This window comes from Salmo salar, chromosome ssa11 (genome assembly GCF_905237065.1).
Source record: "Salmo salar chromosome ssa11, Ssal_v3.1, whole genome shotgun sequence".
NCBI lineage: Eukaryota > Metazoa > Chordata > Actinopteri > Salmoniformes > Salmonidae > Salmo > Salmo salar.
In genome coordinates this window covers 48,940,734-48,956,284 of record NC_059452.1, presented here as the reverse complement: position 1 = coordinate 48,956,284, position 15,551 = coordinate 48,940,734, and the positions used below count along the sequence as shown (strand labels likewise).

The 15,551-nt window shown below is 46.2% G+C and overlaps 1 protein-coding gene across 16 annotated transcripts in view; it reads left to right on the top strand.

Annotated features, from left to right (window-relative positions):
* The window catches only part of LOC106576577 (probable E3 ubiquitin-protein ligase HERC1), a 196,604-nt gene that overhangs the window by 136,491 nt on the left and 44,562 nt on the right, over positions 1-15,551 (top strand). For all 16 annotated transcript variants that reach the window (XM_045689728.1, XM_045689732.1, XM_045689736.1 and 13 more), the window contains 5 exons: positions 4,179-4,379; positions 7,863-8,037; positions 9,785-10,052; positions 11,855-12,068; positions 12,600-12,805. In XM_045689728.1, the coding sequence (XP_045545684.1) occupies positions 4,179-4,379; positions 7,863-8,037; positions 9,785-10,052; positions 11,855-12,068; positions 12,600-12,805 (1,064 nt within the window). The remainder of the gene's footprint in view (positions 1-4,178; positions 4,380-7,862; positions 8,038-9,784; positions 10,053-11,854; positions 12,069-12,599; positions 12,806-15,551) is intronic.

Sequence of the window (15,551 nt, the reverse complement as noted above, 5' to 3'; positions counted from 1 at the left end):
TTCTCTTTAACCACATGGCTGATAGTATGACCGTGTTATTCTCTATAACCACATGGCTGATAGTATGACCGTGTTGTTCTCTATAACCACATGGCTGATAGTATGACTGTGTTGTTCTCTATAACCACATAGCTGATAGTATGACTGTTGTTCTCTATAATCACATGGCTGATAGTATGACTGTGTCATTCTCTATAACCACATGGCTGATAGTATGACTGTGTTGTTCGCTATAACCACATGGCTGATAGTATGACTGTGTTGTTCTCTATAACCACATGGCTGATAGTATGCCTGTGTTATTCTCCATAACCACATGGCTGATAGTATGACTGTGTTGTTCTCTGTAACCACATGGCTGACAGTATGAGTGGTTATTCTCTATAACCACATGGCTGATAGTATGACTGTGTTGTTCTCTGTAACCACATGGCTGATAGTATGCCTGTGTTATTCTCTATAACCACATGGCTGATAGTATGACTGTGTTGTTCTCTGTAACCACGTGGCTGATAGTATGACTGTGTCATTCTCTGTAACCACATGGCTGATAGTATGACTGTGTTGTTCGCTATAACCACATGGCTGATAGTATGACTGTGTTGTTCTCTATAACCACATGGCTGATAGTATGCCTGTGTTATTCTCCATAACCACATGGCTGATAGTATGACTGTGTTGTTCTCTGTAACCACATGGCTGACAGTATGAGTGGTTATTCTCTATAACCACATGGCTGATAGTATGACTGTGTTGTTCTCTGTAACCACATGGCTGATAGTATGCCTGTGTTATTCTCTATAACCACATGGCTGATAGTATGACTGTGTTGTTCTCTGTAACCACGTGGCTGATAGTATGGCTGTGTTGTTCTCTGTAACCACATGGCTGATAGTATGACTGTGTTGTTCTCTGTAACCACATGGCTGAGAGTATGACTGTGTTGTTCTCTATAACCACATGGCTGATAGTATGACTGTGTTGTTCTCTATAACCACATGGCTGATAGTATGACTGTGTTGTTCTCTATAACCACATGGCTGATAGTATGAGAGGTTATTCTCTATAACCACATGGATGATAGTATGACAGTGTTGTTCTCTGTAACCACATGGCTGATAGTATGACTGTGTTGTTCTCTGTAACCACATGGCTGATAGTATGACTGTGTTGTTCTCTATAACCACGTGGCTGATAGTATGACTGTGTTGTTCTCTGTAACCACGTGGCTGATAGTATGACTGTGTCGTTCTCTATAACCACATGGCTGATAGTATGACTGTGTCGTTCTCTATAACCACATGGCTGATAGTATGACTGTGTTGTTCTCTATAACCACATGGCTGATAGTATGCCTGTGTTGTTCTCTATAACCACATGGCTGATAGTATGCCTGTGTTGTTCTCTATAACCACATGGCTGATAGTATGCCTGTGTTATTCTCTATAACCACATGGCTGATAGTATGACTGTTGTTCTCTGTAACCACATGGCTGTCAGTATGAGTGGTTATTCTCTATAACCACATGGCTGATAGTATGACTGTGTTGTTCTCTGTAACCACATGGCTGATAGTATGCCTGTGTTATTCTCTATAACCATGTGGCTGATAGTATGACTGTGTTGTTCTCTATAACCACGTGGCTGATAGTATGACTGTGTTGTTCTCTGTAACCACGTGGCTGATAGTATGACTGTGTTGTTCTCTGTAACCACATGGCTGATAGTATGACTGTGTTGTTCTCTGTAACCACATGGCTGAGAGTATGACTGTGTTGTTCTCTGTAACCACATGGCTGTCAGTATGAGTGGTTATTCTCTATAACCACATGGCTGATAGTATGACTGTGTTGTTCTCTATAACCACATGGCTAATAGTATGGCTGTGTTGTTCTCTATAACCACATGGCTGATAGTATGACTGTGTTGTTCTCTGTAACCACATGGCTGATAGTATGACTGTGTTGTTCTCTGTAACCACATGGCTGATAGTATGACTGTGTTATTCTCTTTAACCACATGGCTGATAGTATGACCGTGTTATTCTCTATAACCACATGGCTGATAGTATGACTGTGTTGTTCTCTATAACCACATGGCTGATAGTATGACTGTGTTGTTCTCTATAACCACATAGCTGATAGTATGACTGTTGTTCTCTATAATCACATGGCTGATAGTATGACTGTGTCATTCTCTATAACCACATGGCTGATAGTATGACTGTGTTGTTCGCTATAACCACATGGCTGATAGTATGACTGTGTTGTTCTCTATAACCACATGGCTGATAGTATGCCTGTGTTATTCTCCATAACCACATGGCTGATAGTATGACTGTGTTGTTCTCTGTAACCACATGGCTGACAGTATGAGTGGTTATTCTCTATAACCACATGGCTGATAGTATGACTGTGTTGTTCTCTGTAACCACATGGCTGATAGTATGCCTGTGTTATTCTCTATAACCACATGGCTGATAGTATGACTGTGTTGTTCTCTGTAACCACGTGGCTGATAGTATGGCTGTGTTGTTCTCTGTAACCACATGGCTGATAGTATGACTGTGTTGTTCTCTGTAACCACATGGCTGAGAGTATGACTGTGTTGTTCTCTATAACCACATGGCTGATAGTATGACTGTGTTGTTCTCTATAACCACATGGCTGATAGTATGACTGTGTTGTTCTCTATAACCACATGGCTGATAGTATGAGAGGTTATTCTCTATAACCACATGGATGATAGTATGACAGTGTTGTTCTCTGTAACCACATGGCTGATAGTATGACTGTGTTGTTCTCTGTAACCACATGGCTGATAGTATGACTGTGTTGTTCTCTATAACCACGTGGCTGATAGTATGACTGTGTTGTTCTCTGTAACCACGTGGCTGATAGTATGACTGTGTCGTTCTCTATAACCACATGGCTGATAGTATGACTGTGTCGTTCTCTATAACCACATGGCTGATAGTATGACTGTGTTGTTCTCTATAACCACATGGCTGATAGTATGCCTGTGTTGTTCTCTATAACCACATGGCTGATAGTATGCCTGTGTTGTTCTCTATAACCACATGGCTGATAGTATGCCTGTGTTATTCTCTATAACCACATGGCTGATAGTATGACTGTGTTGTTCTCTGTAACCACATGGCTGTCAGTATGAGTGGTTATTCTCTATAACCACATGGCTGATAGTATGACTGTGTTGTTCTCTGTAACCACATGGCTGATAGTATGCCTGTGTTATTCTCTATAACCATGTGGCTGATAGTATGACTGTGTTGTTCTCTATAACCACGTGGCTGATAGTATGACTGTGTTGTTCTCTGTAACCACGTGGCTGATAGTATGACTGTGTTGTTCTCTGTAACCACATGGCTGATAGTATGACTGTGTTGTTCTCTGTAACCACATGGCTGAGAGTATGACTGTGTTGTTCTCTGTAACCACATGGCTGTCAGTATGAGTGGTTATTCTCTATAACCACATGGCTGATAGTATGACTGTGTTGTTCTCTATAACCACATGGCTAATAGTATGGCTGTGTTGTTCTCTATAACCACATGGCTGATAGTATGACTGTGTTGTTCTCTGTAACCACATGGCTGATAGTATGACTGTGTTGTTCTCTGTAACCACATGGCTGATAGTATGACTGTGTTGTTCTCTGTAACCACATGGCTGATAGTATGGCTGTTGTTCTCTATAACCACATGGCTGATAGTATGAGTGGTTATTCTCTATAACCACATGGCTGATAGTATGACTGTGTTGTTCTCTGTAACCACATAGCTGATAGTATGACTGTGTTGTTCTCTGTAACCACATGGCTGATAGTATGACTGTGTTGTTCTCTGTAACCACATGGCTGATAGTATGACTGTGTTGTTCTCTGTAACCACATGGCTGATAGTATGACTGTGTTGTTCTCTGTAACCACATGGCTGATAGTATGACTGTGTTGTTCTCTGTAACCACATGGCTGATAGTATGACTGTGTTGTTCTCTATAACCACATGGCTGATAGTATGACTGTGTTGTTCTCTATAACCACATGGCTGATAGTATGACTGTGTTGTTCTCTATAACCACATGGCTGATAGTATGACTGTGTTGTTCTCTGTAACCACATGGCTGATAGTATGCCTGTGTTCTCTGTAACCCTTTCAGAGGAATGGGACATGCTGGATGTTGATGAGGATGAGAGGTTAACTGGGGAAGAGGAGTTTGAGCTGCTGGCGGGACCGTTGGGTCTGAGTGAGCGCCGGGTCGTTCCAGAGGCCGTCCAGTTCCCCGACAGTGACCCCCTGGGGGCGTCCGTAGCCATGGTGACCGCCACCAACAGCATGGAGGAGACTCTGCTGCAGATAGGTGAGGGGCTGAGAAACACACACACACACACACACACACACACACACACACACACACACACACAGAGACCCGGCTGCAGATACGTGAGGCTGTGAAATAGAACTGGGTTTTAATAAATGTCTGTGTTTATGTTGTACCCGAAGAGTTCAAGTTATTTAACCAGAAAGTCCATTTAGCAACAATAGTGGATTTTTGTAAAGTAGGAATGGTGAGATGTGTACGGTCCTCTCTGTAATGTGGGTGGTTTAGATGTGTACGGTCCTCTCTGTAATGTGGGTGGTTTAGATGTGTACGGTCCTCTCTGTAATGTGGGTGGTTGAGATGTGTACGGTCCTCTCTGTAATGTGGGTGGTTGAGATGTGTACGGTCCTCTCTGTAACGTGGGTGGTTTAGATGTGTACGGTCCTCTCTGTAATGTGGGTGGTTTAGATGTGTACGGTCCTCTCTGTAATGTGGGTGGTTTAGATGTGTACGGTCCTCTCTGTAATGTGGGTGGTTGAGATGTGTACGGTCCTCTCTGTAATGTGGGTGGTTGAGATGTGTACGGTCCTCTCTGTAATGTGGGTGGTTTAGATGTGTACGGTCCTCTCTGTAATGTGGGTGGTTGAGATGTGTACGGTCCTCTCTGTAATGTGGGTGGTTGAGATGTGTACGGTGCTCTCTGTAATGTGGGTGGTTGAGATGTGTACGGTCCTCTCTGTAATGTGGGTGGTTTAGATGTGTACGGTCCTCTCTGTAATGTGGGTGGTTTAGATGTGTACGGTCCTCTCTGTAATGTGGGTGGTTGAGATGTGTACGGTCCTCTCTGTAACGTGGGTGGTTCAGATGTGTACGGTCCTCTCTGTAATGTGGGTGGTTGAGATGTGTACGGTCCTCTCTGTAATGTGGGTGGTTGAGATGTGTACGGTCCTCTCTGTAATGTGGGTGGTTTAGATGTGTACGGTCCTCTCTGTAATGTGGGTGGTTAAGATGTGTACGGTCCTCTCTGTAATGTGGGTGGTTTAGATGTGTACGGTCCTCTCTGTAATGTGGGTGGTTGAGATGTGTACGGTCCTCTCTGTAATGTGGGTGGTTGAGATGTGTACGGTGCTCTCTGTAATGTGAGTGGTTGAGATGTGTACGGTCCTCTCTGTAATGTGGGTGGTTTAGATGTGTACGGTGCTCTCTGTAATGTGAGTGGTTGAGATGTGTACGGTCCTCTCTGTAATGTGGGTGGTTTAGATGTGTACGGTCCTCTCTGTAATGTGGGTGGTTTAGATGTGTACGGTCCTCTCTGTAATGTGGGTGGTTTAGATGTGTACGGTCCTCTCTGTAATGTGGGTGGTTTAGATGTGTACGGTCCTCTCTGTAATGTGGGTGGTTGAGATGTGTACGGTCCTCTCTGTAACGTGGGTGGTTTAGATGTGTACGGTCCTCTCTGTAATGTGGGTGGTTTAGATGTGTACGGTCCTCTCTGTAATGTGGGTGGTTGAGATGTGTATGGTCCTCTCTGTAATGTGGGTGGTTTAGATGTGTACGGTCCTCTCTGTAATGTGGGTGGTTGAGATGTGTACGGTCCTCTCTGTAATGTGGGTGGTTGAGATGTGTACGGTGCTCTCTGTAATGTGGGTGGTTGAGATGTGTACGGTCCTCTCTGTAATGTGGGTGGTTTAGATGTGTACGGTCCTCTCTGTAATGTGGGTGGTTAAGATGTGTACGGTCCTCTCTGTAATGTGGGTGGTTTAGATGTGTACGGTCCTCTCTGTAATGTGGGTGGTTGAGATGTGTACGGTCCTCTCTGTAATGTGGGTGGTTGAGATGTGTACGGTGCTCTCTGTAATGTGAGTGGTTGAGATGTGTACGGTCCTCTCTGTAATGTGGGTGGTTTAGATGTGTACGGTCCTCTCTGTAATGTGGGTGGTTTAGATGTGTACGGTCCTCTCTGTAATGTGGGTGGTTGAGATGTGTACGGTCCTCTCTGTAACGTGGGTGGTTTAGATGTGTACGGTCCTCTCTGTAATGTGGGTGGTTTAGATGTGTACGGTCCTCTCTGTAACGTGGGTGGTTGAGATGTGTACGGTCCTCTCTGTAATGTGGGTGGTTTAGATGTGTACGGTCCTCTCTGTAATGTGGGTGGTTGAGATGTGTACGGTCCTCTCTGTAATGTGGGTGGTTGAGATGTGTACGGTCCTCTCTGTAATGTGGGTGGTTTAGATGTGTACGGTCCTCTCTGTAATGTGGGTGGTTTAGATGTGTACGGTCCTCTCTGTAATGTGGGTGGTTGAGATGTGTACGGTCCTCTCTGTAACGTGGGTGGTTCAGATGTGTACAGTCCTCTCTGTAATGTGGGTGGTTGAGATGTGTACGGTCCTCTCTGTAATGTGGGTGGTTGAGATGTGTACGGTCCTCTCTGTAATGTGGGTGGTTTAGATGTGTACGGTCCTCTCTGTAATGTGGGTGGTTAAGATGTGTACTGTCCTCTCTGTAATGTGGGTGGTTTAGATGTGTACGGTCCTCTCTGTAATGTGGGTGGTTGAGATGTGTACGGTCCTCTCTGTAATGTGGGTGGTTGAGATGTGTACGGTGCTCTCTGTAATGTGAGTGGTTGAGATGTGTACGGTCCTCTCTGTAATGTGGGTGGTTTAGATGTGTACGGTGCTCTCTGTAATGTGAGTGGTTGAGATGTGTACGGTCCTCTCTGTAATGTGGGTGGTTGAGATGTGTACGGTCCTCTCTGTAATGTGGGTGGTTTAGATGTGTACGGTCCTCTCTGTAATGTGGGTGGTTTAGATGTGTACGGTCCTCTCTGTAATGTGGGTGGTTTAGATGTGTACGGTCCTCTCTGTAATGTGGGTGGTTGAGATGTGTACGGTCCTCTCTGTAACGTGGGTGGTTTAGATGTGTACGGTCCTCTCTGTAATGTGGGTGGTTTAGATGTGTACGGTCCTCTCTGTAATGTGGGTGGTTGAGATGTGTACGGTCCTCTCTGTAATGTGGGTGGTTTAGATGTGTACGGTCCTCTCTGTAATGTGGGTGGTTGAGATGTGTACGGTCCTCTCTGTAATGTGGGTGGTTGAGATGTGTACGGTGCTCTCTGTAATGTGGGTGGTTGAGATGTGTACGGTCCTCTCTGTAATGTGGGTGGTTTAGATGTGTACGGTCCTCTCTGTAATGTGGGTGGTTTAGATGTGTACGGTCCTCTCTGTAATGTGGGTGGTTGAGATGTGTACGGTCCTCTCTGTAACGTGGGTGGTTCAGATGTGTACAGTCCTCTCTGTAATGTGGGTGGTTGAGATGTGTACGGTCCTCTCTGTAATGTGGGTGGTTGAGATGTGTACGGTCCTCTCTGTAATGTGGGTGGTTTAGATGTGTACGGTCCTCTCTGTAATGTGGGTGGTTTAGATGTGTACGGTCCTCTCTGTAACGTGGGTGGTTCAGTGTTCCCCTGTTATATGTCCATTTTGTGAGGTTGTATTGTACATTGTGCGTGTGTGTGTTTCCCAGGCTGCCAGGGCGCGGTGGAGAACAGCTCCTCAGGCAGGGTGACTCTGGGTGAGCAGGCTGCAGCCCTGGACAACCCCCATGACAGGGTCATGGCTCTGAGGAGGGTGACCTCTGCAGCGCAGGTTCTCCTGGCCAGGACCATGGTGATGAGGGCCCTGTCTCTACTCTCTGTTAGGTGGGTCTGTCTGTAGACTAGTGTAGGACTGGTGGTAGGCTAGGTGTAGACTAGGTGTAGGACTGGTGTAGGCTAGGTGTAGACTAGGTGTAGGACTGGGTGTAGACTAGGTGTAGACTAGGTGTAGGCTAGGTGTAGACTAGGTGTAGGACTGGTTGTAGACTAGGTGTAGGACTGGTTGTAGACTAGGTGTAAACTAGGTGTAGGACTGGTTGTAGACTAGGTGTAGGACTAGTTGTAGACTAGGTGTAGACTAGGTGTAGGCTAGGTGTAGGACTGGTTGTAGACTAGGTGTAAACTAGGTGTAGGACTGGTTGTAGACTAGGTGTAGGACTGTGTGTAGACTAGGTGTGTGTATACACTGAGTGTACAAAACATTAGGAACACCTTCTCCCTTTTGCCCTCAGAACAGCCTCAATTCGTCAGGGCATGGACTCTACAAGGTGTTAAAGCGTTCCACAGGGATGCTGGCCCATGTCGACTCCAATGCTTCCCACAGTTGGGTCAAGTTGGCTGGATGTCCTTTGGGTGGTGGACCATTCTTGATACACACAGGAAACTGTTGAGTGTGAAAAACCCAGCAGCGTTGCAGTTCTTGACATAAACCAGTGCTCCTGGCACCTACTATCATACCCTGTTCAAAGGCACTTCAATATTTTGTCTTGTCCATTCACCCTCTAAATGGCACACACACACAATCCATGTCTCAATTAAAAATCCTTCTTTAACCTGTCTCCTCCTCTTCATCTACACTGATTGAAGTGGATTTAACAAGTGACATCAATAAGGGATCATAGCGTTCACCTGGATTCACCTGGTCAGTCTGTCATGGAAAGAGCAGGTGTTCCTAATGTTTTGTACACTCAGTGTATGTGACTACTGTAGCTCAGGCTTCCTGTCAAGTAGAACAAGCATTCTGTCTGTCCTTGCTCTCTGTCAGGTAGGAAGGTAGGACATGCAGGTAGGACAAGCTGTTAGCAGTGGAGAATTTGTTGCTCTCTCTCTCTGTTCTCTCTCTCTCTGTGTTCTCTCTGTCTGTCTCTCTCTGTCTCTCTCTGTCTCGTTGGTGTCTGTCTGTCTCTCTCGGTTCTCTCTGTCTCTGGCTCTCTCTCTGTCTCTCTCTGTCTGGCTCTGTCTCTCTCTCTCGGTTCTGTCTGTCTCTCTCTCTCTCTGTCTCCTTGGTGTCTGTCTCTCTGTTTCCCTGGTGTCTTTCTGTCTCTCTCTGTCTCGATCTCTCTCCATTCATCTCATTTTCCACTGTGTTTAGTTGGTGTCAGTGTATAAGGGTGAACTACATCGCAAGTACTGTATGTTTATGTGTATGGCTGTCTCTCTCTCCCTCCTCTCTCTCTCCCCTCCTCTTTCTCCCCTCCTCTCTCTCCCCTCTTTCTCCTCTCCCCTCTCTCCCCTCCTCTCTCTCTCCCTCCTCTCTCTCCTCCCTCTCCTCTCTCTCCCCTCCTCTCTCTCTCCCCTCTCCTCTCTCTCCCCTCCTCTCTCTCTCCCTCCTCTCTCTCTCCCTCCTCTCTCTCCCTCCCTCCCTCTCTCTCCCTCCTCTCTCTCCCCTCCTCTCTCCCCTCCTCTCTCTCTCTCCCCTCCCCTCCCTCTCTCTCTCCCTCTCTCTCTCCCTCTCTCTCTCCCCTCCTCTCTCCCTCCTCTCTCTTCCCTCCCTCTCTCTTCCCTCCTCTCTCTCCCCTCTCTCTCCCCTCCTCTCTCCCTCCCCCCCTCTCTCTCCCCTCCTCTCTCTCAGTGGTTCTAGCTGCAGCCTGGCAGCAGGGTTGGAGTCCCTGGGTCTGACAGACATCAGGACCCTAGTCAGACTGATGTGTCTGGCTGCAGCAGGGCGAGCCGGCCTCTCCACCAGCCCTACAGCTGGATCAGGGGCCTCAGAGCGGCCCCGCGGGGCCACCAAGGCCAGTAAACCTATCTCCTGTCTGGCCTATCTCAGTACGGCTGTGGGTTGTCTGGGCTCCAACAGCCCCAACGCTGCCAAGCTGCTGGTCCAGCTCTGCACACAGGTAACAACAGATACACAACTCAGACTCACACAAAGATAGTAGAATGGAAGAGAAAGAGGAAGTTACCAGTTCTCTACTGCACTCAACAACTTTCAAAAAGACAGGAAGTTCAAGTCAGCACAACCTTAGTCCTCAGCACCAGACTTATGCAATACTTAACATGACCTATACAAATCACATTTTATTGGTCACATGCACACTTTTCAGTGTTAAATTAACACACCGTTTAGTGTAAAGTATATTTATTTTTTCTTCATATTTCCCAGAGTGTCTTACCTTTAGAGTGAATTGTAGTTACCAGCCAAGACTGTATTTGTTATTGACAGAGACAGAGGTTGTTGCAGTCATTTGTTGTTGTTGTCCTGTGGGTTTCATCAAGCCAGATCATTGAAATCAAAATGTTCAACACAATACAACAAGTATTTAACGAGGCCTTATTTTGAGGGCCTAGTTTGACACTAATACAGTAGCCTGAAACTCCTGGTTTTCAGGTCTGCAAGTCACATTATGATGGTTGGCAAAGTGATGTGTAATTCCCATTGGAATCCAGCCAGAGTGAAGATATCCAACATTTGACATGTTTATTCTCCCATAACCTACATTCAGATTAACTGCTGGGTTGGGAAGACTAAAATATGAGACTATCTAAACCATCTAAACTGGAATAACCATTTCAGTAATGGCTGCAATAACTACAAAGTAACAGATTGGATTAGTTGAGAAAAATGTTATTCATATTTCAGTAGCATAACATGAATTAATCAATCAATGTACTACATGTAAAAACATAGATATTGAGGGAAAAAAATATTCTAAAAATCAACCTGCAATAGAGCATGCTGGGAAATATGATAATGATGGGCGTGGTTTAATACTGGTTATAAACACCCATCACTGGGGTTATTTTAGACCAATTAGTGTTAATGTTATTTTAGACCAATTAGTGTTCATTTAACACTGGTTATAAACACCTATCACTGGGGTTATTTTAGACCAATTAGTGTTAATTTAACACTGGTTAAAAACACCAACATTGGGGTTATTTTAGACCAATTAGTGTTAATGTTATTTTAGACCAATTAGTGTTAATTTAACACTGGTTATAAACACCCAACACTGGGGTTATTTTAGACCAATTAGTGTTAATTTAACACTGGTTATAAACACCCATCACTGGGGTTATTTTAGACCAATTAGTGTTAATTTAACACTGGTTATAAACACCCATCACTGGGGTTATTTTAGACCAATTAGTGTTAATTTAACACTGGTTATAAACACCCAACACTGGGCTTATTTTAGACCAATTAGTGTTAATTTAACACTGGTTATAAACACCCATCACTGGGGTTATTTTAGACCAATTACAGTTAATTTAAGACTGGTTATAAACACCCAACACTGGGGTTATTTTAGACTAATTAGTGTTTATTTAACACCTGAATCAACACTAGAAATGTTTCACTGAAAAGTCAACACTAGGTAACACTGACCAATGTGCTGTGTACATTATAGCCGGTGTACAATACAGCCGGTGTACAATACAGCCGGTGTACAATACAGCCGGTGTACAATACAGCAGGTGTACAATACAGCCGGTGTACAATACAGCCGGTGTACAATACAGCAGGTGTACAATACAGCCGGTGTACAATACAGCCGGTGTACAATACAGCAGGTGTACAATACAGCCGGTGTACAATACAGCAGGTGTACAATACAGCCGGTGTACAATACAGCAGGTGTACAATACAGCCGGTGTACAATACTGATCTAGAACCTGTATATCTATCCGTCTCTAGAACCTGATCTCGGCGGCAACGGGGATGAACCTGACCACGGTAGACGACCCCGTCCAGAGGAAGTTCCTCCCCAGCTTCCTGAGGGGCGTGGCCGAGGAGAACAAGCTTGTGACGTCACCCAATTTCGTGGTCACCCAGGCCCTCGTGGCCCTGCTCGCTGATAAAGGGGCCCGGCTCAGACCCAACTATGACAAGACTGACGTGGAGAAGAGAGGTTCGTAGACCTGGAGTCGGCTGCTGTGGTCCTCAGAGATTTCTAGGCATTGCGATATTATCATACGTTGTCTGTCATCGACATGTCAATATGCCGTGTCGTCATATTCAATAGAGTTTTGTAATGACGATGTCAGTTTTGTTTGTAAAATTGCATTATGGGATGAACAAAGATATTTCTCAGCTCATTTAGAATGTTTCATTTAAGAAATGGTTGAAACGCGGGGAGGGGGCAGTGATTGTAGACTTGTAGTCGCCTCGTATTTTCAGATAGTCTGCATGGATGACATGTACATACAGACATGTAGCTACTAGCTAATGTTAGCAGTTTGTGCTAGCCTCCATAGTGCCCATGCTAGTTGTCATTATTACCATAGTGATTTGGACCAGGCATTGTGTTATGTTATAATTAACATCCTCTCATCTCTTCCCCAAATCACTCACCGGTCCTTCTTCCACCCCTTTGTTTTCGTTCCAGCAGGTTTAATTGCACATTTGTATAACCATCCTTCCTATAATCCCACTGCTGTAGGACCACTGGAGCTGGCCAACGCGCTGGCTGCTTGCTGCCTGTCTTCTCGCCTGTCCTCGGGACACCGTCAGTGGGCCGCTCAGCAGCTGGTCCGCACGCTGGCCGCTCACGACAGAGACAACCAGAGCCGGCCGCAAACCTTTGCCGACATGGCTGGTGACCTGCGCAAGTGCTCTTCTGTGAAGTTGGAGGCTCACCAGAGCAGGGTGCGTACTGGAGGGTGGAGGGTTAGGGTGAGTAGGGGTTAGGGTGGAGGGTTAGGGGTGGAGGTTTAGGGTAGAGTGTTAGGGTAGAGTGTTAGGGTAGAGGGTTAGGGTAGAGGGTTAGGGGGGAGTGTTAGGGTAGAGGGTTAGGGTGGAGGGTTAGGGTAGAGGGTTAGGGTAGAGGGTGGTTAGGGCTAGAGGGTGGTTAGGGTAGAGGGTTAGTGTGGAGGGTTAGTGTGGAGGGTTAGGGGTGGAGGGTTAGGGGTGGAGGGTTAGGGGTAGAGGGTTAGGGAAGAGGGTGGTTAGGGTAGAGGGTGGTTAGGGGTAGAGGGTGGTTAGGGCTAGAGGGTGGTTAGGGTAGAGGGTGGTTAGGGTAGAGGGTGGTTAGGGTAGTGGGTTAGGGTAGAGGGTGGTTAGGGCTAGAGGGTGGTTAGGGTAGAGGGTGGTTAGGGTAGAGGGTGGTTAGGGCTAGAGGGTGGTTAGGGTAGAGGGTGGTTAGGGCTAGAGGGTGGTTAGGGATAGAGGGTGGTTAGGGCTAGAGGGTGGTTAGGGATAGAGGGTGGTTAGGGCTAGAGGGTGTTTAGGGTAGAGGGTGGTTAGGGCTAGAGGGTGGTTAGGGCTAGAGGGTGTTTAGGGTAGAGGGTGGTTAGGGCTAGAGGGTGGTTAGGGCTAGAGGGTGTTTAGGGTAGAGGGTGGTTAGGGCTAGAGGGTGTTTAGGGCTAGAGGGTGGTTAGGGCTAGAGGGTGTTTAGGGTAGAGGGTGTTTAGGGCTAGAGGGTGGTTAGGGCTAGAGGGTGTTTAGGGTAGAGGGTGTTTAGGGCTAGAGGGTGGTTAGGGCTAGAGGGTGGTTAGGGCTAGAGGGTGGTTAGGGCTAGAGGGTGTTTAGGGTAGAGGGTGTTTAGGGTAGAGGGTGGTTAGGGCTAGAGGGTGGTTAGGGCTAGAGGGTGGTTAGGGCTAGAGGGTGGTTAGGGCTAGAGGGTGTTTAGGGCTAGAGGGTGGTTAGGGCTAGAGGGTGGTTAGGGCTAGAGGGTGTTTAGGGCTAGAGGGTGGTTAGGGCTAGAGGGTGGTTAGGGCTAGAGGGTGGTTAGGGTTCAGACCTTTGCCGACATGGTGGTGACCTGGTCAAGTGCTCTTCTGTCACGTCGGAGGCTCACCAGAGCAGAGAGTTCTGTGTGTCTATAGAGCATAGAGTCCCTCTAGTTCTGTGTGTCTACTGGTATAGAATACACTGTGTAGGGTAGTAGAACCAGGGAAATAGAACCCTCTAGTTATGTGTGTCTACTGGTATAGAATACACTGTGTAGGGTAGTAGAACCAGGGAAATAGAACCCTCTAGTTCTGTGTGTCTACTGGTATAGAATACACTGTGTAGGGTAGTAGAACCAGGGAAATAGAACCCTCTAGTTCTGTGTGTCTACTGGTATAGAATACACTGTGTAGGGTAGTAGAACCAGGGAAATAGAACCCTCTAGTTCTGTGTGTCTACTGGTATAGAATACACTGTGTAGGGTAGTAGAACCAGGGAAATAGAACCCTCTAGTTATGTGTGTCTACTGGTATAGAATACACTGTGTAGGGTAGTAGAACCAGGGAAATAGAACCCTCTAGTTCTGTGTGTCTACTGGTATAGAATACACTGTGTAGGGTAGTAGAACCAGGGAAATAGAACCCTCTAGTTATGTGTGTCTACTGGTATAGAATACACTGTGTAGGGTAGTAGAACCAGGGAAATAGAACCCTCTAGTTCTGTGTGTCTACTGGTATAGAATACACTGTGTAGGGTAGTAGAACCAGGGAAATAGAACCCTCTAGTTATGTGTGTCTACTGGTATAGAATACACTGTGTAGGGTAGTAGAACCAGGGAAATAGAACCCTCTAGTTCTGTGTGTCTACTGGTATAGAATACACTGTGTAGGGTAGTAGAACCAGGGAAATAGAACCCTCTAGTTATGTGTGTCTACTGGTATAGAATACACTGTGTAGGGTAGTATAACCAGGGAAATAGAACCCTCTAGTTCTGTGTGTCTACTGGTATAGAATACACTGTGTAGGGTAGTAGAACCAGGGAAATAGAACCCTCTAGTTATGTGTGTCTACTGGTATAGAATACACTGTGTAGGGTAGTAGGACCAGGGAAATAGAACCCTCTAGTTATGTGTGTCTACTGGTATAGAATACACTGTGTAGGGTAGTAGGACCAGGGAAATAGAACCCTCTAGTTCTGTGAAGTCTTTCTTGCCGTTGTCAAGGTTGCCCAAACTGTTCTAACAGAACCACTCTGACCCCATTAGAGGAATAGTCTCTTCCCCTCCACTCATGTTCCTGATCTGTCTGTCTGTCTGTCTGTCTGTCTGTCCGTCCTTTCCATCTCCATTTGTTCCTGATCTGTCTGTCTGTCCGTCCCTTCATCTCCATTTGTTCCTGAAATGAAGTGATTGTTTAATGAACGTTCCCTAACTCCCTCCTCCCTCCCAGAGCAGCTCAGAGCAGCCTGTACCCCCTTTCTACCCCATTTCTACTCCTCTCTACTCCCCTCTCTACTCCCTCTCTACTCCCTTTCTACTCCCTCTCTACTCCCTCTCTACCCCCTCTCTACTCCCCTCTCTACTCCCTCTACTCCCCTCTCTACTCCCCTCTCTACTCCCTTTCTACTCCCCTCTCTACTCCCCTCTCTACTCCCTTTCTACTCCTCTCTACTCCTCTCTACTCCCCTCTCTACTCCTCTCTACTCCTCTCTACTCCCCTCTCT